The sequence below is a fragment of the Oryza glaberrima genome, chromosome 8 (assembly GCF_000147395.1).
Source record: "Oryza glaberrima chromosome 8, OglaRS2, whole genome shotgun sequence".
NCBI lineage: Eukaryota > Viridiplantae > Streptophyta > Magnoliopsida > Poales > Poaceae > Oryza > Oryza glaberrima.
Genome location: NC_068333.1, coordinates 21,719,564 through 21,738,372, shown reverse-complemented (window position 1 = coordinate 21,738,372; position 18,809 = coordinate 21,719,564). Strand labels below are relative to the sequence as shown.

General features: G+C 44.2%; 2 protein-coding genes across 2 annotated transcripts; one reads left to right on the top strand and one right to left on the bottom strand.

The window, feature by feature from the left end:
* The first annotated feature begins 698 nt into the window (after window positions 1-698).
* Window positions 699-3,154, top strand: LOC127782386 (WPP domain-interacting protein 1). The gene is made up of 2 exons (XM_052309563.1): window positions 699-1,786; window positions 2,427-3,154. Exons 1-2 carry the CDS (start codon window positions 931-933, stop codon window positions 2,957-2,959), a joined length of 1,389 nt encoding a protein of 462 aa, XP_052165523.1. The 5' UTR covers window positions 699-930; the 3' UTR covers window positions 2,960-3,154.
* A 2,185-nt stretch (window positions 3,155-5,339) lies between these two features.
* On the bottom strand, window positions 5,340-8,857 carry LOC127783300 (uncharacterized WD repeat-containing protein C2A9.03-like). The gene is made up of 10 exons (XM_052310548.1): window positions 8,667-8,857; window positions 8,477-8,578; window positions 7,959-8,126; window positions 7,775-7,861; window positions 6,969-7,103; window positions 6,737-6,847; window positions 6,548-6,639; window positions 6,354-6,459; window positions 6,074-6,160; window positions 5,340-5,982 (listed from the first exon to the last, which is right to left on the bottom strand). Exons 2-10 carry the CDS (start codon window positions 8,573-8,575, stop codon window positions 5,569-5,571), a joined length of 1,299 nt encoding a protein of 432 aa, XP_052166508.1. The 5' UTR covers window positions 8,576-8,578; window positions 8,667-8,857; the 3' UTR covers window positions 5,340-5,568.
* Between the last annotated feature and the right edge of the window lie 9,952 nt (window positions 8,858-18,809).

Below are 18,809 nucleotides of genomic sequence, written 5' to 3'. Positions count from 1 at the left end.
ATATCAATTTCTAGATTTTGGGGTGTTTAGTGTAAATTTTGAACTTATATATATATTGAAAAATTATGAGGACTTAAAAAAACACCGGGGGCTGAAATAAAAATGTGAGACTACCACCTAAAGCAATTTGCACTATGGTAAATTAGCTTTCTGAGGGTGTTGCCCCATCCTAGATGGCACTTGAGGTACCCCTTGCATTGACCATGCCCTTATCTCTTTCGTCCCTTTTTTTTTCTCCACCTCACTATTTAGGCCTGGTTTAGTTCCCAACTTTTTCTTCAAACTTCCAACTTTTCCATCACATCAAAACTTTCTACATACACAAACTTTCAACTTTTTCGTCACATTGTTCCTATTTCAATCAAACTTTCAATTTTGACAGGAACTAAACACACTCGTCGTGCTTTCAGTTGTAGGCGGTATACCCGCCATAACTGCATCAATCTCAAGGATTTTTCGGTCCAGTCTTCAAAGATGCTCATAGGGGTAGGGTTTATGTGCGTGTGTTGATGGGGTGAGTGTACGTGCGTGGTGAGTGTCTGCGTTATACCGTGTAATTCTTACAAAAAAAAAAAAACATAGCAGTTCAATCAAGCTGCTGAGCTAAGCAGAGCTAGCCACGTCGTCGCCATCTCGCTTGTTTAAAATGCGTTTCGCCGAGACGTGGCTGTAACTGACGCAGATACCGTACGCGAACGTTTTTGTTGGAAAAAAAAAAGAAGAGAAAGAACTGGAAAAGGGCTGCTGTTAAGGTGGGAAAAAAATCACTTCTTTTTCGTATCTTTTCTCCCTTTCGTCGTCGTCGCCGTCCAGTTCGTCATCCTCCCTCGATCTCCTTTCCACGAGACCAAACGAACTGAAAATTTTCGCTACTACGACCTTGCTCGATTCCGACAACCCCCGTTCAACGATGATTTCGTCGATTCTTTGATGCCACCTCCGGCGGCCGATATGGAGAACGGCGCCGTCGGGTCGCCGGCGGCGGAGGTGGAGGCCGGTGCATCTCCGGGGAGCTCTCCCGTGATAAAGACCAAAGGCCGTGGGCTCCGTCGATGGCGCCGTATCCCGCGGGAGCAGCGCAAGGAAGGATCAGCCGCCTCCGCCGCCGCCGGCAGCGGCTCGGCGCAGCTGCACAAGCGGCGGATACCCCTGCCCGGCGGCGCGCCGAGGGGGAAGCTGCACGAGGTGGTCTTGGAGGAGGAGGAGGAGGAGAGCTCCACCGCCTCCGTCGAGTCCCGCTTCGTCCCGCCGGCGAAGCTGGATCCGAGCCTCGGCGTGCTGCTCGTCGCCTCCTCGGGATTCTCCGTCGGCGCGGGCGGCGCCGACTCCGACCACAGCGAGGACCGGAGCAGCGGCAGCAGGTCCTCCACCGCAGCGAGCGCCCCGCGCCGCCACAACGACCTCTCGCCCTTCGCCGCCGACAGGGCGGGGCGCTCCTCCCGCGCCGCGCGCGCGCGTGCCGCCGAGGCGCAGTACTCGCTGCGCAGCTCTAATGCCGTGAACTCCCGGCGGCAATCGATTGCCGGCAATGGAATCCACAAGGTTCTTGCCGATCACTGTGATCACGGCGAGGAGACGCCATTGATGGCCAGAGATTACTGCAATGTGGAGAATGGGAGCGTGGTGGTGAGGAGATTGGCACAGGGGAGTGTTGATTCGGATGCTGATGCTGCTCAGAGGAGTGTGGGGAACAATGGTGACCTTGGATCAGGGATGAAGTCGAGTGCTGATCCGTATGCGGAATCGATTTCGTTGCTTCAGAGAACGCAAGAAGCGCTTGAGAATGGTATACTTGATTTCGTTCCCGTCTAGTCTCATGGATCTTGCCAAGTTAAATTCTGTTTCAGTTGTTGTTATTATTTTACTGATGTTGAAGCAATGCCATGTCATGGTTCAGTTATTTGTTACTATTTCATGATGTTGTTTACTCCAGTTCTGTGGAAACAAATAAGTTATAGCTGCCTTATGGTGTTCAGTCATGATAAAAAGTATTCGGATAAATGATGCTGGTGGAGTGGTAGTTAAGTCAAGCAACTATAATCTGATTAATCAATTTCTTAAGTGATAATTCTAGTTCATTCCGTGATTCAACTCAGGGAACCTATAAAACATTATGAACTTAATTGCTGAAGTTGTTGACATCTCAATTTGACGGTTGTAATAATATTACCTTGTTGAGTATTCTAATAACTGGGCCATTTAGGCATAGTACCAAATAAATGGGTAAAGCGCTTTGTGTTCTACAGTATATAGAAGTGGCTTGAACAACCAATCAAAACTTCTCCTGTAAGTTTCCTTGGTTCATTGAATCTGAGGTCTCATACCGGTATTGTGGTGATAACATGCTGTACCTTTTGATGCCTTGGTTCGAACTTTCATCCATGCAAAATTGCTTTATGATAACCTTTGCTCCATGCTTACTGCAGAGATTAAAATGTTTGCGGTGATCAGTAAAGAGTCAAATGATAATTTTGATGGAAACGACGATGATTGGAGTGGTTTAGTCGATCTCGCAGAACCTCTTGAAGGAACAAGTCAAAATGTAAAGGATCCTGAGTCCAGACCAGAAGAAGCATCTTACCTTGGTCGGCTCTTCCTGGAGAAGACAGAAGCCGAGATTAAGAGCATCATCCTGACAAGAGCTGCTCAAACCTGGGCACCTCTAGTTGACGATCAAATAGCTCTCTATAACGCGCAGAAATCTCTGTCGGGGGATTACAAGCAGCTTGAACTTAAACTACAGCATACCAAGAACCGAGCGGCGATGTTAGAAGAGATGGCGGAGAAGCTAAGAGCTGAATGCAGAGTTCTGTCTGGGAGTTCAGAAGTCCTGCGGTTGCAGTCTAGAGCAAGCAGAGTTTCACTCTTTTGTTTCATCCAGTTTGTTCTGCTGTTTACTGCTGTAGGAACCTTTCTTGCACGGCTCTTGCCCTCTCCTACTGAGTATGTACCTACTTGAGCTTAGAGCCATGGAATCACCGATACACGATACAGTACATATGCATCAGGAAATAGAACTTGCTTTCATAAATTTTCCCTTGTACGGAGTAGTTTTTTAGGACATGAAGCTTGTAAATTTTCTTTGTAACTATGTTTTCGGAGAAGAAAATCTCTGGCTCAGCAGTCCTGGGTTATCCAGTTATCATTTTGGAAATTCTTTTGGTATATATTTTAATAATTTCCTGAATATAATAAATGAGATAATGCATTTCATCAGATATTTAACTACGCAAGAAATTCCTCATCCATCTTAATCTGGGCCGTGGATGCTCGATCGAACGACTCCTGCAGTCCTTCGACCACGCAGATCGCGGGTGACCTCGCAGTGAAGCCCGGCTCATTATGGGCCTTCCCGAAAATGAGGCTCAGTTTACTCGTCGTGGTAGGAGTAAGGAAAGCTCCCAACGAAGGCCGTACAGATGGGCCCAGAACAACCCAGGATGCAAATTCCTTCGGAAAAAGTACACCGAAGGTCCCTCAACTTGTCATCGGGATAAAAAACGTGCTCGAACCACAAAATCAGATATGCGGTGCCTTTTAACTATACAAAACCGGTCACCCGAGATCCTTTGGTGGTTTTCACCCCGATTTTGGTCTACGTGGCGGCTGAGTCAGTGTGGCCCCACATGTATTTCTTTTCCCTCCTCTCCCTTCCTCATGTTTCTCTCTCTCACACACTCTTCTCTCCGACGGCCGGCGATGCAGCACGGGAGAAGGGGAGGGCGGCGGCAGCGTGACCGCGGTGGTGGAGAGGCAGCGGCGACGGCAGGCGAGCGCAGCTGCGGATGGGGAGTGGCGGCACCGACAACTCCGCACCGCTCAGCCTCATCGGCGGTGGCGGCTCCGGGCAAGGATAGGGCCGCTGCCGCCACCGTGCTCCCCGTCGTCCACGCCAGCGTCTCACCGACGCGATGGCGGTGATGGCGGCGACACTAGAGAAGGTAGGCGGCTCGCAGGGACAGAGACGACAGTGTAGGGCGACCAAAGGGGCACCTCTTCAATTGGTCGCCGCCGCTGCTGGGGATTCGCTGGTCAGATTCATTGCCGATGCGGCGCGCTTCATGGCAATGGCGGGGGATTCGTGGAGGATAGGGGACCGGGACATGATGCGATGTAGCGGGCATCCTCGGCATGGGCGTGGGCATGGGCGCAGCTTCTCCAGCACATGCGAGGCGGAGGACGGGCGGCCTGCGGCAAGAGAGGAGGTATGTCGGCCAGCGACGCGGGGGCAGCGGCGACGCAGGAGAAGGGGAGGGCGTCAGCGGCGAGAGCGTTGGGGGGAGAGCGAGGACGATGGGGAGCCGCTGCCGTCATCCATGGTTGTGGATCCCCTTGTGTCTGCCGTCGAGGTGAGCCCCTGCCGCTGTGTCGATTTCTATGATTGGCAATATATTTCACGGGGTGCGCAAGATCAAGGAGAGATGGTGACGCAGGTGTTTATCCTGGTTCAAGCTCTCGATATGAGGTAATACCCTAACGTCCAGTGTGTGTTTTTCTCTGTCTCTGGTCAAAATGATCAAAAACCCAAGAAGAATTAAGAGATGGCGCCGGCGTCCTTTATACCAGCATAGGCCCACCGGTGCCAATGAAGGCCCCATATCCCAATAATCGGTTACCTGCCTTTTGTTACATGATTTGGGATACAATAGTACGCTTTCCTCTCTTGCCAACTATGCGACACTTACTATATCTGTTATGGGCCCTTGGCCCACCCCCGAAGCATAGCTTTGGCTTCTACCATGAGGTACCCGGGTGCCACATCCCCCACACGCTGCCACCATAGGCTAGCCGTCGAGATGGGACGCGCCCGACAGCCACCACGCGTCTCTCCCCACCGACCGCCCTCGTGCTCACGCCGCCGCGTCGCCGGCCGCCCAGCGACCTCCTCCCGACCCGCCCTGGCTTGCTCGAGAGGAGAGAAGTGAGAGAGAGAAGGGAGAGGAGGAAGAGAGAGGAGGCTGACATGGCCACGCTGACATGTGGGGTTCACGCTAATTCAACCGTCACGTAGACCAAAACCGGGGTCAAAACTACCGAAAGTTCTCGGGTGACCGGTTTTGTATAGTTAAGAGACCCGCATATCTGGTTTTGCGGTTCGAGGACGTTTTTGTATCGCGATGACAAGTTGAGGGACCTTCTGTATACTTTTTCCAATTCTTTCTCAATTGTAGTAAACCCAACGAGGCGGTCCAGCCCATATGCTCTGTGGGGGCCCATTTCGACCCAACACGGTCGCCGCCGCCGCCAACGTCGTCCAACACGGCGGTCCGGCCGGCCACCGGCGGCAGCAGAAACTAGGTCAAGATATTTTTCAGCCTTTGCTGAAGTAGACAGCGCCGTACCAGATAACATCTTCTCTTCCAAAGGATGATTGCTCACCCTGAAGTCTGATGGCTACAGTTTTGTCCAGCAAAAGCAACAGGCCATTTGCAGATGCATTTCAGGTTCCTTTACAGTAACAGCTACAGATATGGACATATCTACATCTTCTCTACTACTTTACTAGCTTCTACAATTTTTTGTGATTCAGAACTCACATTACTCTGCCAGTGATTGCAAGTAGCAAATTCAGATAGCAGAATCAAGGTATGAGTAGAACCGTAGCCGGTTGTACTGGAGGAGGCTGCTATAGGTCCTATCATGAACACCGATGAACAGAGCCTCGGTGTCGGGACTGAACGAAATGCCAGAAATCTCACCAAAGAAATCCACCACCTGCTTCCTTCGGTACCCGCTTCCGACGTCGAATATATGAACGAAATCTGCTGGTTCCGCCATTGCCAAGAATCGCCCATCGGATGTGTAGCGGATCGACCGTATGGCTCCCATATTGCCACCCAGAACAGCAACGGACTTGGAAAGGTTTCGGATATCCCAGATCCTGCATGTCTTGTCTTGGTTACCAGTCGCGAATGTCCAGCCATCTGGGTTCCATGCTGATGCGAAAGAGTAGTCCAGATGACCGCGGAGTTCATGAACCGTCTACGAGAAACAAACAGCCATGAGCTTTTCTTTTTCTGAAATGTGAGGTCAGTATTTGGAAGTTAATCGCTGAGCGTTGCTTTCTGCTTACTTTTCCTGAATTAGTATCGACTATAAGTCCTTCAGGGTTGTCCCCAACAATAGCAACAAGTTTACCATCCGGGCTCAATGATGTGTGCTGCATGGTATAAAACAAGGGGCAAGATTAAATCAATAAAACATTAGGCTTTCTTTCCTCATGGAATGCAAGAATCTTTAGCAAAGCATTCAGTAGTGACTTGAATGTGGCGAATAGATTAGGACTTGGGAGTATCCAATAAATAAAACAAGATATAGATATAAACAGTTTGATGAATGAAGTAAAGGCTTACATTAACAGCCCAAGGAAAACGGAAATTATTGCAAATTTGAAAATTTTCCATGTCAAAGTCTCGAACTCCACAATCATTGTTTGAAGCCAGGAAGTGCACCGAACCACTGCATAATTCATTTTTTGAAGTTATGATTCATACATTCTCACTTCATTTTAAACAAAGTAGTAGTTTTTAAAATGATGTTATAGTACCTGGGTTTCTCAAATATCTCCAGAGAATTAGTGATGCCATTGTCATCGTGTGTTGACTTGCAACAATAGCTTATTCCTTCACGATCCAAAAACTACATCCCCACACAAAATTTACACATTACACCATGGCTACATTGTAACTCCATATAGATGTCAGAGATTGAACAAGAGGTTATGAAAGAAAATTACCTTGCAAATTAGTTCTCCACGAAATCCACCGGCAACAAGCAAATTACCTCTCACTGCTAGTGTACTAACTTGAGCCTGGTAAAACCCCTCGGAGACATTCCCCTGGTGCTTCTGAAGTCAAATATATGGAATTTGAATATGTATGCTTACAAAGTTACAATACAAATATCAAAGAAGTGGCTATTCATGAGGCTAGCAAGTTCAAATAAACATTTGAAAGAGAAATAGGGACCTCAGATGGCGTGATATGTCCTTGAAGATCAATGACTTTGTGCTTCTCACTGGCGAATGGTGACCAATGAAGCACAGAACGTTGTGATAGAAGATACACATCATGTCTAGTAGTTGCCCATACTAAATTTCTCAACTGCAAAATAGCAACGGAATGGCATTAATGTAGTCGATTGAGCAAGAAATTTATATTAGAATATCTGATTATTTGGTACAACTATAGTTCATGAAGGCAAACATGCAGGTCTACAGAACTACTTTTTCTGTGGAAAGTGAACATATTATCCCCTTGTAGCCTTGCAGGGGAAGACAAATCTACATTAATTTCCAAAAGGAATTAATAGAAAAACTGCTTGCAGTTGTGTTAGGTACCAATACCATAGCTATAATTCATTCAAGTGCATATACGAGAACCACGTGTACCTTTAAAAAAAGGGTAATTTGGAACCATGCCATTATTATTTTTCAATGCAAAATTATAATGGCATGGTTACAATTTTCCCTTAAAAAAAACACATGTATAGACCTACTAGTATTCATTGTGATATTCCCATGTATTCCAAACGGAGTACTATCATAACGGGATATTGACTATTTTCCATCACACATCAAGAAAAATGTTCTGCGGTTAATTTATTTCTACAGTACAGACTGACAAGCCTGCAAAAGAAAGAACACATGCACTACCTATTTAGCATATGTAGCAGATCTTTTGACCTTGGAATGTATTGGATATGTCGCCTAATACATAGTAGTTTCTAATGTTTAAGAACTCAAAATTACGACTCCAGAAGGCACAGCTCTCACCTGGAAATGAAGAATTGTCGGTTTCACCGATCTTGTGTTGTACTGAAACTCATAGTAGAGTGCCCCTTTATCTACAGGTGTGCATACCTGCATCAAGATCAACACATCAAAACTTCCATGCTAGATACAAATATACAATGCGAGACCCCTCAACAGTTTATCTGAACATGTAACAATGCCATGCCTTCTCTGAATTTTTCCCGGAGTTGGGTACATTCTCAAAGTTCGCGTACTGTACCATCCTAGTCTTCCTATACCTGTCCCTTGAGAAGCTCAAATTATCCCATGGAATTCCTTGTATGTCCTTCCCTTTCTTCACATCCACCGCCGACGTATCTTCTTTGGACTCTATCTATAAACAACAAAATTACCCTTTTTATCAGACTGAACAAAACAACTATAATTCAGAAGATGCATGCCCAAATCATCTAAAAACAACACTAGCTGCTGGTAGAGCCTGAAGCAAACTAATAAAGCAAAACCTGCATTGAATTAGACAAAGATCCATTCCTGCGCTGAAGTCTGCACATACCTACTCTAATATCATGATATCCGCATGTCACAACTCACAAAAGCAGTTAGGAGCAACTGCGACTTGTACTAGCATTTTCTCTATTCTTTTGTGAAAAAATGAAAAGGAAAAGAACAGCACTTTTTTTAGATAATCTGTCAGATGGCGCAAGCAACTCGTGCAGAGCTTACAGGTTGTCCGTACTCGTCGTCGTCGAAGTCGGAGTCGCCCATCAGATCAACCTGGCGGTCTTCCTGCTCCGCCGCGCGATACCCAGACCGCCGCGACATGGCCTGCACCGCAAATGGCGGATTTCCGAGCCAAACTCACAACCAAATTTGTCGGCAAAGCTTCGAAATTTCTCCCGCAAGAACCGCTTACCTTCGTCTCGCTTTAGCCTCCCGAGGGGCAGGGGCCTGCAATGGTGGATTTTGAGCCAAACTTGGGCCAAATTTGGCGGCAAAGCCTTGAAATTTCTGCTGCAAGAACCGCTTTCCTTCGTATCTCGCTTAGCTTGATAGCTTCCGGCTCTCGCCGAACTAGGGTTGTGAGGTTTCTGTGAGCTATGGAGGAATCTGGAAAGGAAGCAAGCAAGGCCGCCTCTTTAACAGGTGGCTCTAGAAGCAAGAAGAAAACCTCAAGAGGAGTACGGATAGTGAAGTTTTCATATTAGCCCTTGTAAGTATTGTAGGAGTACTTTCCATGATGAGCTTTGAGGAAACTCCATATTGGAGTGACATGTAAAACAAACTTCAATACATATAAATTTTGTTTTTACATAACGAACCATTTGGTAGTTTAAAAAACATGCTAATAAAAAAAAGTAAGTATAGTTTAGATTTAAAGTTTAGAACTCAGCCTTAATACTAGTAGGGCTTTTCTAGCATTATTTTAACTGAATGTTGATTTTTTTTTCTCAGTGTCTAAAACATATATTAGTCACATGTTAGATAAACATTTTCTATGAACTATAAGTTGCTCCGAGTGGAGGGCTCTCAGTTAGGAAAAGAAAACAAAAACATGAACATGAATGGGATGAAACTGTTAGGAAAATGCTCAAATTATATTAATTATTATTATTTTTCTTGAAAACGGAACTGAAATGATAAAGCTGCAAACGATAACGATAGTAGCAATACCTAAACATCAAAAGAAAATGAAAATAAGACTTTGGAAACAACATAACATAGGGCAAGCAAATTACATTCATGTTTACATTATGATTTTACATCAAAGTAACTATTAGTGAACATTAAAAAAAAAGTAAATAACTAATTTAAATACTTCATGATGGTATTATAGCATCAATACTAAAATACTAATGTAACAGCACATAAGAGTTATGGTTTTCTTTACTCCCATAGATTGTGGGTACTATACTATTTTCTTTTTTAAAAAAAAGATGAATAAAAACGGTACACCATTAAAACGGTTAAGAGAAAAACCCTCTACCGTTTCCCTTCCATTTCCGGATATACGGAATCAGAATAAAACGGAAGATGCTTTAAAATTCATCCAAATGAGGCCAGCCTTTTAAGATGCTAGTGGTGGTCTTTTTTAGTTTATTTTTTAAAAAAGAAAAAGAGAAAGCATCCTGCTTTTATATAGAGCATAAAAAACCGGAGGATCTGTTTACAAATAGAGAAAAATACAAGGTTCCCAGAAGAGGGTCGTTTTGAGTGTTTGACCCAGGTGCAAGGGGATGCTTATCCATCCAATACGAGCAGATCGATGAGCCGACAGGTTGCGTTACATGGTTTGCATTTATGCGGCAGGCCGCAGGATTTTGCGCCAAATGGAGGCCACAGCCCCCTGAATTTCGCCGTATCCTGTTTTACTTTCTTCTACTATATATCTACCTCCTTGTTCTTGTTTTTTTTAAAAAACAATCTTTCCTTGTTGCTCTTGTGGATACCTGTAATAATCAAGGACCATTTCTCCATCGGTTTCAGTTTATACGAATTTATTTTGGAGAGAGGTTGCTGTCATAGTGTCATCTGATGTTTCATCAGCAAAAGTGTGATCAATATGATAAGATTGCCTGGTGTTTTTTTCTCTTTGGATCTATGTCGACCATGTCATTTGTCTCTCTCCCTCTGTATTTTATGGAAAAGGATGCAAAACTTCAGCAAGTTTCATTTTATATATTGATATCTTTTTTCTTTTCTTGTGTTAGAGAATTCTACTTTTCTATTGCCTGGGATTTGCTCATGTGTTAATCTCTTTGTTATGAGCATAGTTTATGCCAAGTGGTTCAAACGATTAATTGGATGGAAAGAAAAGCATGGGCAGTTTCATCTCTCTCACACAGATAGACTTTAATTTGCTGAGAGATGCAGATGCTAACAAATGTGCACTGAAAATTCAGGCACTATGGAGACTTTTCTACTGGCCAGTACGTTACGGAGTACTATCCTGCAGCTATCACTGCTTAATTTTCTCTGGTGGGAAGAAAGCATGTGACGTTTCCAGAAGCCTGAAGTGATGAAGAAGCTAGCCAGGGCACACCTTGAATTGTGATCCAAATTCAGTTGTATTTACTAAAAGCCAGCTTCTACCGTAGTGGAGCGTAGGCTGAAACTGGCCCATTGGGCTATGCACCTAGGGACGTCCGGGGGTGCGGGGGCAGAGCCTCCGCGATACGGATTGTCATCATTTTTAGGGTTTCACCATATATATCTCTTGTAAGCCGCCCTGCGGCGTTATAATCTCATCCCAGATATAGTGAAGATATTTTGGTAGCTGGCGCCCGTGGTTTTTTCTCTTCTGCTTTGTTAGGGTTTTTCACGTTAAATCTCGTGTTTTCTGTGATTGATTTATTGTTTTTTATCGTTTTCTAACAGTATGTTTTAATTAGTTGAGGTTGCAACACGCTCTGAGGAGCTATTGGTTCACAGGATTTCTTACTCGCTGGAATAAGTAAAACATATAAATATCGTAGGAATAAATGTGCAAAACAAAATATTAGAACATAGGATTTTTTTTTCTTCCATAAGCTGAACAAAGATGGAGTTGATGTTTTTTCCTATGAAATCAGTAAATTTTGGAGGTTTGGCACTGGATTCCAATGGATTTTTTCCCCATTGAATCCTATGGACAGCTCTTAAGTGGTGTTGGGCTGTGTTAATTCCTTATTTACCGTGAAGTATATTTTTTAAACTACTAAATAATGTGTTTCAATAAAAAACTTCTATTATATAATACTTCAGTTAGTACTTAATTAATTATATTAATTAATTATATATTAATGATTCGTTTCGTTTTTTTCCAACTAACTAGCTAAATCCAACACTAGCTAATCAGGCATAGGTAATCTCAATTTTTCTATACTCAGGCATATTGAGGCTACTCATCAGTTTGGAAAATACGTATAGAAAACCATAGGTAATCGAACTTCTTATGAAATAAACACTATTCATGCATTTTGTACTCCATCGAGAATTCATCTACGAATTTATGATTTGTTTTGACACTACTAATTTTCTTTAGAGCTGTATAAATTTATTTTGTAAAAAGAATAGCTTTAATATGGATGGCTAGCGTGTTGCCAAACAATTGCTATAGCAAAACTTGGTACCAAACAAAAATGTCTAGAAGACGAGAGATGTTCCGCAGTCATTAGCTACAAAGTAGGCATGAGGTGGTGCTTTCGTCGCTTCTTCTCTGGAGACACTGTCTAGGCAGTGCCGTTGCCGGAACCACCCAAACATCTGGTGCAAGCTCGCTCTAAAGTCACATCCTCTTGTATCAGCACCCTAGTTTATACAAGTTGGCCACGTCGGAGGGCCTAGGGGGAGAACGGTTTCATTTTTCTCCCTCACCCTCTCTCTCCCTAAATCCCTAAGATATGGATAGAGCATAGTTTTGTGTCGGTTGTAAGGGTTGGGTTTCGAGCGATCCCAGTTGTAGTTCCTTTGTTGGCCTAGCGGTGGCCGGTCCGGTGCTAGCCTTCTCCTGGTTTGTGTTTGGCGTTGTCGGTGTGTGGGGGTGGTATACTTTTTTCCTCTTTCTGGTTACGGACTTCTAGGGTTTTAATTTTGTAATTTTTTCTGCTCTATCAATATGAACTGGGCACTATCTTATACAAGTCGTTCAAAAGAAAAAGGTATGCCTAGACAAGTCATGCAATTACTGCCGGAGAACAGACATGCAATTGTTAGCTGGCCACATATTTATCTAGTCGCATGAGTGCTACTCCCTCCATTTTAAAATATAATACATAATTATTTCTTATGTTATTAGTCACTCTCTCCTATGAACTTTTTTTTTCTCTTAATACTCCACCGTGATCTCTAATTTTATTGGTTATATGGATCATATTTATTGAGGTGATCGAAATGAGAAGATAACAAAATATTTCTTGGTAGTGCGTCTCATATTTTAGATATGGAATATTAATTAAGAAGAAAGAGGATCGAAGCTAGCAAGCTTAGCAGAGAAGACACCAATTAAGGCAGAAGAGGTTTCTGCCTGCTCAACTGTATTAACTGATCTTTTCTTGACTAGATGAGGAAATTAGTGACAGATAGTGACTTTGTCTTAGGGGCGTGTATGCGTTGTTGAAAAATTGTGGTACTCTGCATCACCACGTTTTTCTCTGGTTATCACACAGACACACACTACTGACCGTGACAAATCTAATCATTATTTATCGAGTTTTTGTGTAGCACGCTGCACTGTGCGGCAAAAGTTTTAGTGAACTAAAAGTAGGCAAAACCGAAATGTTGGTGCCAGTTTTAGGTTGAGTTTGAATCACTACTTCCTCATTTTCGGTATGTATTCTAAACTGCTAAATAGGGTATTTGATATAAAAGTTTTTAGGGCCTATTCAGTTTGAAGGATTTTCACTGAAATTTGAAGGAATTGAACCTATAAAATTCCTATATTCTGAAGAAGCCCTTATATAGAAGTTTTTCAAAAATATTTAAAAAGTTCACTTTTTTAATTTATAATTGCTATTATTTAACTAATTTCTGCATGTCTCTTTTTTTGACATATATATCAGCCCAACTGAACCTATTTCGAATGCAACCTTAAGGAAATAGCAGCGCGAGAACACATTTGTTGGACCCAGGGTTTATCTTATCGTTTGGGCCGAGATTATCACCACCCCGCGGTAGCGCGATAACCACGATAATCGTCTAAAATCGTACAAAAATCATATCCAAAAATTCGAATTCAAAACTCGGTGGTTTCGTGGTTCGCATGGTTTACCGTGATAACCGCGGTATTCGCACGGTTATCACGGGCTGTGTAGCTGAAATTATGTAAATACAAAATAAATAGGGGAAAAAAATACGGTTGAATATGTGTAAAAAAACTAGAAATTGAGAATAATTGGAAGAATATGTAGGATACTTAAGGCCCAATATTCTCTTCCCTTTTCCAATTTGTAAACTATTCTTGGTTTTGCCCTTAAATTTGAATATAGCTTACTCTATTTCAAAAAAATTCTTCACCATTGACAATTACAAATCAAGAACCATATCCATGATTTTTTTTCATTTTTTTTATTTTTTCCGGAATTTTGAATTTGGTCAAAATTTATCCAAACCATATTGTCGATTTCTCCTACCGTACCCTCGCGATAACCGCGATAATCACGTGATTATCGTGCGATAAGTGAAACCCTGGTTGGACCTCACCTGCTAAGACCAGAGTTGGACACAAGTTTCACAGTGCGCAGAGGAACGATGTAGCGAAGACACAACCTCCACAACTCAGCAGCGGTTCTTCCTCCCACACTAGACATCCAAATGTGTGACCCAGTTTGGACGCACGGTCTTCAGGTTGGTACGCCACACACGAACATAGCGCCAAATCTCCGGCGTGGAGTGCTTGAGCCGAATGCCGCATTGCACTGTGAAGGCTCTTATGTTGCTTTTTTTTGTTCCCCTTTCTGACTTCTATTCTCTTATTGAATAGTGCACGTTTTCCAAACTACTAGACAGTACATCGTTTAATATATATATATATATATATATATATATATATATATATATAGAGGTAAATTAACTGGTGCTACATGGAGCATGGGCTTCAAGATTTAAATTGAGTATATACCCAATTTGAATGAGTATGAATTTTTTTGTAAATGTTTAGATATGAACATTAACTTCTTTACTAACAAGTTCAAACAAGTTTGAACTAAGTTTGAACTTTTTTTTGTTAGATTTTGGTTCTAGGTATATAACATCCAAACATATAATTCACTAGGTATGTAATAATGAATTGTGAAATAAAGTTGAGTTTGATTTGTTTTGTTGTTAGGTATTTGTATGAATCAATTTCATATACCTAGGTATATACTCACAATTTAAATTTTTTTTAAAATTTGAGAGGATTTGTGTGTTTTATACCTTGGAGCCCGGGCACCATGAAGTCCCATATGGGTATCATATATATATATATATATATATATATATATATATATATATATATATATATATATATATATATATATATATATATATATATATATATATAGTCCCATATGGGTATCATATATATATATATATATATATATATATATATATATATATGTGAAAGTTGTTTGAGAAAATCATATAATATATTCTAAATTTTTAGCTAATATATTTTATTAGTGATATGTTATGACTCGTTTCGTTTTGGTGCACGGAAGATTAGTGTGCGACACTGGTTGCCGATGGCGTCGTCTATTTGTGCAAGTAGCAGTACTCAACTTGCAGCTTGATTAGTTCCAGTTTTGGAGCGCGTACGGAAAAACGTTACGATCGATTGGAAGTTACGATCTGATCAGAAAAAAGTGAGTGAATTTTTTTCCTTGGCGCGTTTTGATTTTTGAGGCCCGACAGCGGCAGGAGGTGTTTTCTGGACGCGCTGGATCGTTAATTAGAAGGTTCCAAAGAAAATGGACGCCGAGACAAGAATGTTAATTAGTATTAGTAAATGGAATGTTAAAAGTTCCTGCTAGCTTGGTCTCCGTAAATTAAACGGATGGAGATCGAGACACCCTTTTACTTAGTAGTTAAGCCTTGTGCTGGCGTGTAAGCTCGATCGAGAGTTAGAAACCAAGGATGGCCTGTGTTAGAGTCGTGTTCAGCAAATGGGTTTGGGAAGTAACCTTTCACGCACGAAAAACGAAGTAATAGATTAGAGCATTATTAATTAAGTAGTATTAGATAAAAAACTTTAAAAATAGATTAATATGATTTTTTAAAACAACTTTTCTCTAGAAAAATTTCACAAAAAATTGTACATTTAACGATTTGAGAAACATGCGCACGAGAAACGAGAGAAATAGAGTAAGAAAAATAGGTACCGAACCCAACCTAAGAACAAGATTGATAGTATAGCCAACTATTGGCTTCAAATTATTTATAGTTAATTTAATATCCAATTCATAAAATAGTTACCTATAAACATATACTACACTATTAATGTCTGGTCCCACATATCATTCACACATGCATCTTAGAGTCCGTGCTGCAGCTGGCTACAAATCTATAGCCCGCTGCTTTTATCTCTCCTCTTTTATCTTCTTAAAATATATTCATAGACTCATAGCTGGCTTATAATCTATTATTGTACCTGCTCTGAGGTCATGAACCTTTTTGCTACCATTGATTTTGTCGCTGCCACCCGCTGCCTACTCTCCCCTCTTCCTCCATGCCACAATTGTGGTCGAGGAGGCCTAAGGGCATCCACAATGTGAGACACTCCTAGATTGTCCTCACTAACTGAGGACACCAATAGGAAACTCAGCTCGCAATGGGAGGTATCTCTGTATGGGCTCCTCAAAATCTGAAGCAACCCAGTAAGGGCGCTATAGCCCACAATGGGTGTCTTGGCCCAAAGTAGCTCAAGATGAAAAATCCCCAAATACCCCTCTTTTCTTCCGCCGCTTCTTCCTTCTCTTTTCTTCCGCCGCTTCTTCTCGCTTCTTCTTCTCGCCCTCGTCACCCATCTCGCCGTCGCCGCCTCCCAGCCTGCCGCCGCCACCTCCCTCCTCTCTCTCCCCCGCTTGCCGCCGCCGCCACCTTCCTCCTCTCTACCGCCGCTCTCTTCTCTTCTCTCGCGTCTTCTCGTCTCCTCCGCCTCCTCTCTCATCCCCGACGCCGGCAGGCGTCCCCGCCCCACCCTGCCGCTGGCATCGAAGCGGCGGCATTGACGGCACGCGGCGAGCGGCGAGCAGGGCACGGCTATCCCTCCGCCCGTCCCCGCCTCTCTCCCTCCGCAAGGCGAGCAGGACATAGGGGGCCGACAGCGGATGGCAGGTGGCGGCGGGCCTTGGCGCCGTCCCGGATTTGCTTGCTCTTCTTCCTCTCCAATCTGGATTCGCTTGTTCTTCTTTCTTCCTTCCCGATCTGGATTTGCTTGGATGTGGTCTGCATGCAGTGCGGCGATTCGTCCGGCGGCTACTCCGGCTCTGCCACGAGTGCACGCAAACGCCTTGCCCCTGCACCGCGTCGTCCTCATCCCCTTCCTCCGGCCAAGGGTGGAATAGGAATATGAGCTGGGGAACCGGTGCCCAGAGGAGCCCGTCGCTCCCAATGGGTCTCTCGGCTGCGTCGCTCCGCCAAAAAGCGGCGAGAGGCGTGTCCCTCAGCCAAGGGTCGCATCGCATCGTGGGGAGGCGGCTCGGACGGAAAAGCGGACGGCGTAGGGTGAGGGGACGAGCTGAAGACACCGATTGTAGATGGCCTAAGGGAGAAAGGAGGCATGTTTCACTAACACGTGGGGTCCGTCGTAATTTTTATTTATTTTTCTGATTAAAGTGCCATATAGACACCAGCTAAAACCGAAAACCGAGAATAATATTGCATAAAGATGTCGTGTACACCGGTATTACAAAGATGTTATACTAGTATTATATTCAAGGATGCAATTCAAACTCGGCTAAACATGAGGGACCTCCAGTGAACTTATTCCAAAAAAGCCCAGAAAGCCCAGACTTGCCTAGGAAAACCTCAAAACCGGATGTTCAGGCCAGGTATTAGCCGCCTGCATTCCTTTTTTTTTGGACTAAGTTCACTTTGGGTCCCTCTATTTGTCAGTTTCACACCGTCTTTAGGGACATCTGGTGGGCCCCACGCTGGTCTTCACGGACAGGCAGCTCCTCGTCGTCCAGGACATCGCCGCAGTGCTCTTCCCGGCCACCGAGCGCGTCCTCGGCAGGGCCGACGACCTCGTCCTCCTCGTCGAGTCCCTGCCCGCCAAGCTCACGGCGTGATCGACGGCCTCGAGGCCTTCGTTGCCAGCGCCGTGAGGCACCCGCTGGGGCACGGCGGTGGTGGCGGCCGAGCACGGGGGAGCTCCACATCTCATCCACTGTCTTCCGCTTCGCCTAGCTCGCCCTCCGCTGCTCTACCCACGGCCGCGCTCGCCTGCCACCCCTCCGCCGCCGCGCTCGCCCTCCGCTGCTTTGCCCACTGCTGCGCTTGCCCGCCGCCGCTCCTCCACCGCGCTCGCATATTGTGTGTTAGTGGCTGGTTGCATGAAGCAGGTAAATTAGCTAGCTAACAACGCTAATGTGCTAAGCAAGCTAATGAATTAAATATGACTCATGCATGAGTCATGCACGTAATGGCATATATACATGTGAGTGTGCTCAGCCATAGACACATGCTTGGCTAATATATACGTCTGCATGTCGTTGGCGGCAAACCAACAAGAAGCTAGCTAGAGGCTATAGCTGGTCGTCTCCATACATGCATATATATGCTCGTACGAAGACGCATATGCATGCGGCCGTCTGTACCCGGCGTATATGCGTATGAGCTACTTCTATGGGCTCGGAAGGAACTCGAGAACTTGGAGGTCGTCACGGCGGACGACGGCGGCGGTGGTGGTGGCAACACCGTGCATGGCGACAAGGCTCTCGTTGACGGCAAAGGAGAGGTAGCGACTCCGGTGAAACGCGCCGACGTATCAGGTGGCCAAGAATGCGGCGTGGTCCGCGTGGAGGATGTACAGCGGGTGGAGACGCCAGCTGCAGAGATCACGAATGCCATGAAGGACACGGATGAAAGTGCATTAATCCCCCTAGTGGGTTTTGGTGATTAATGACAAATGTGGTTAAGGGACTAATGAATTCATTGAGTGACTTTCAGGTGCATTAGTTCAAGGTGTGGAAGATGGATGCTTGGAGACCCCTAAAAAGTACAAAATCAAAGCGGACCAGAACTCGAGAAGTGCATAGGATAGTTTATCTTTTGAAATCGAGTTTTTAGGAAAAACCGTACTATTAAGAGGGGTTCCAGGTGATGCTCTGAGATATATCAAGTGCTCTTAGTGTGAACCAAGTGTCAAGTTTCCCTAGGAGTCATTTTTGCAAATACTCCATCTATCCAAAAATGCAAGTCCGGAACTTCCTGTCTTCCAGGTCCGGAAGTTCCGGTCTTGTGAAAAAGATTTTCCTAAGTGTAGTCCGGAAGTTCCGGTCTTCTAAGTCCGGAACTTCCTGTCTAGTTTCCAGTTCAAATTTGTGAGTAACGGCTAGATGACGTCACCTAGCCGTTATACATATACAGCTCGTTTCCA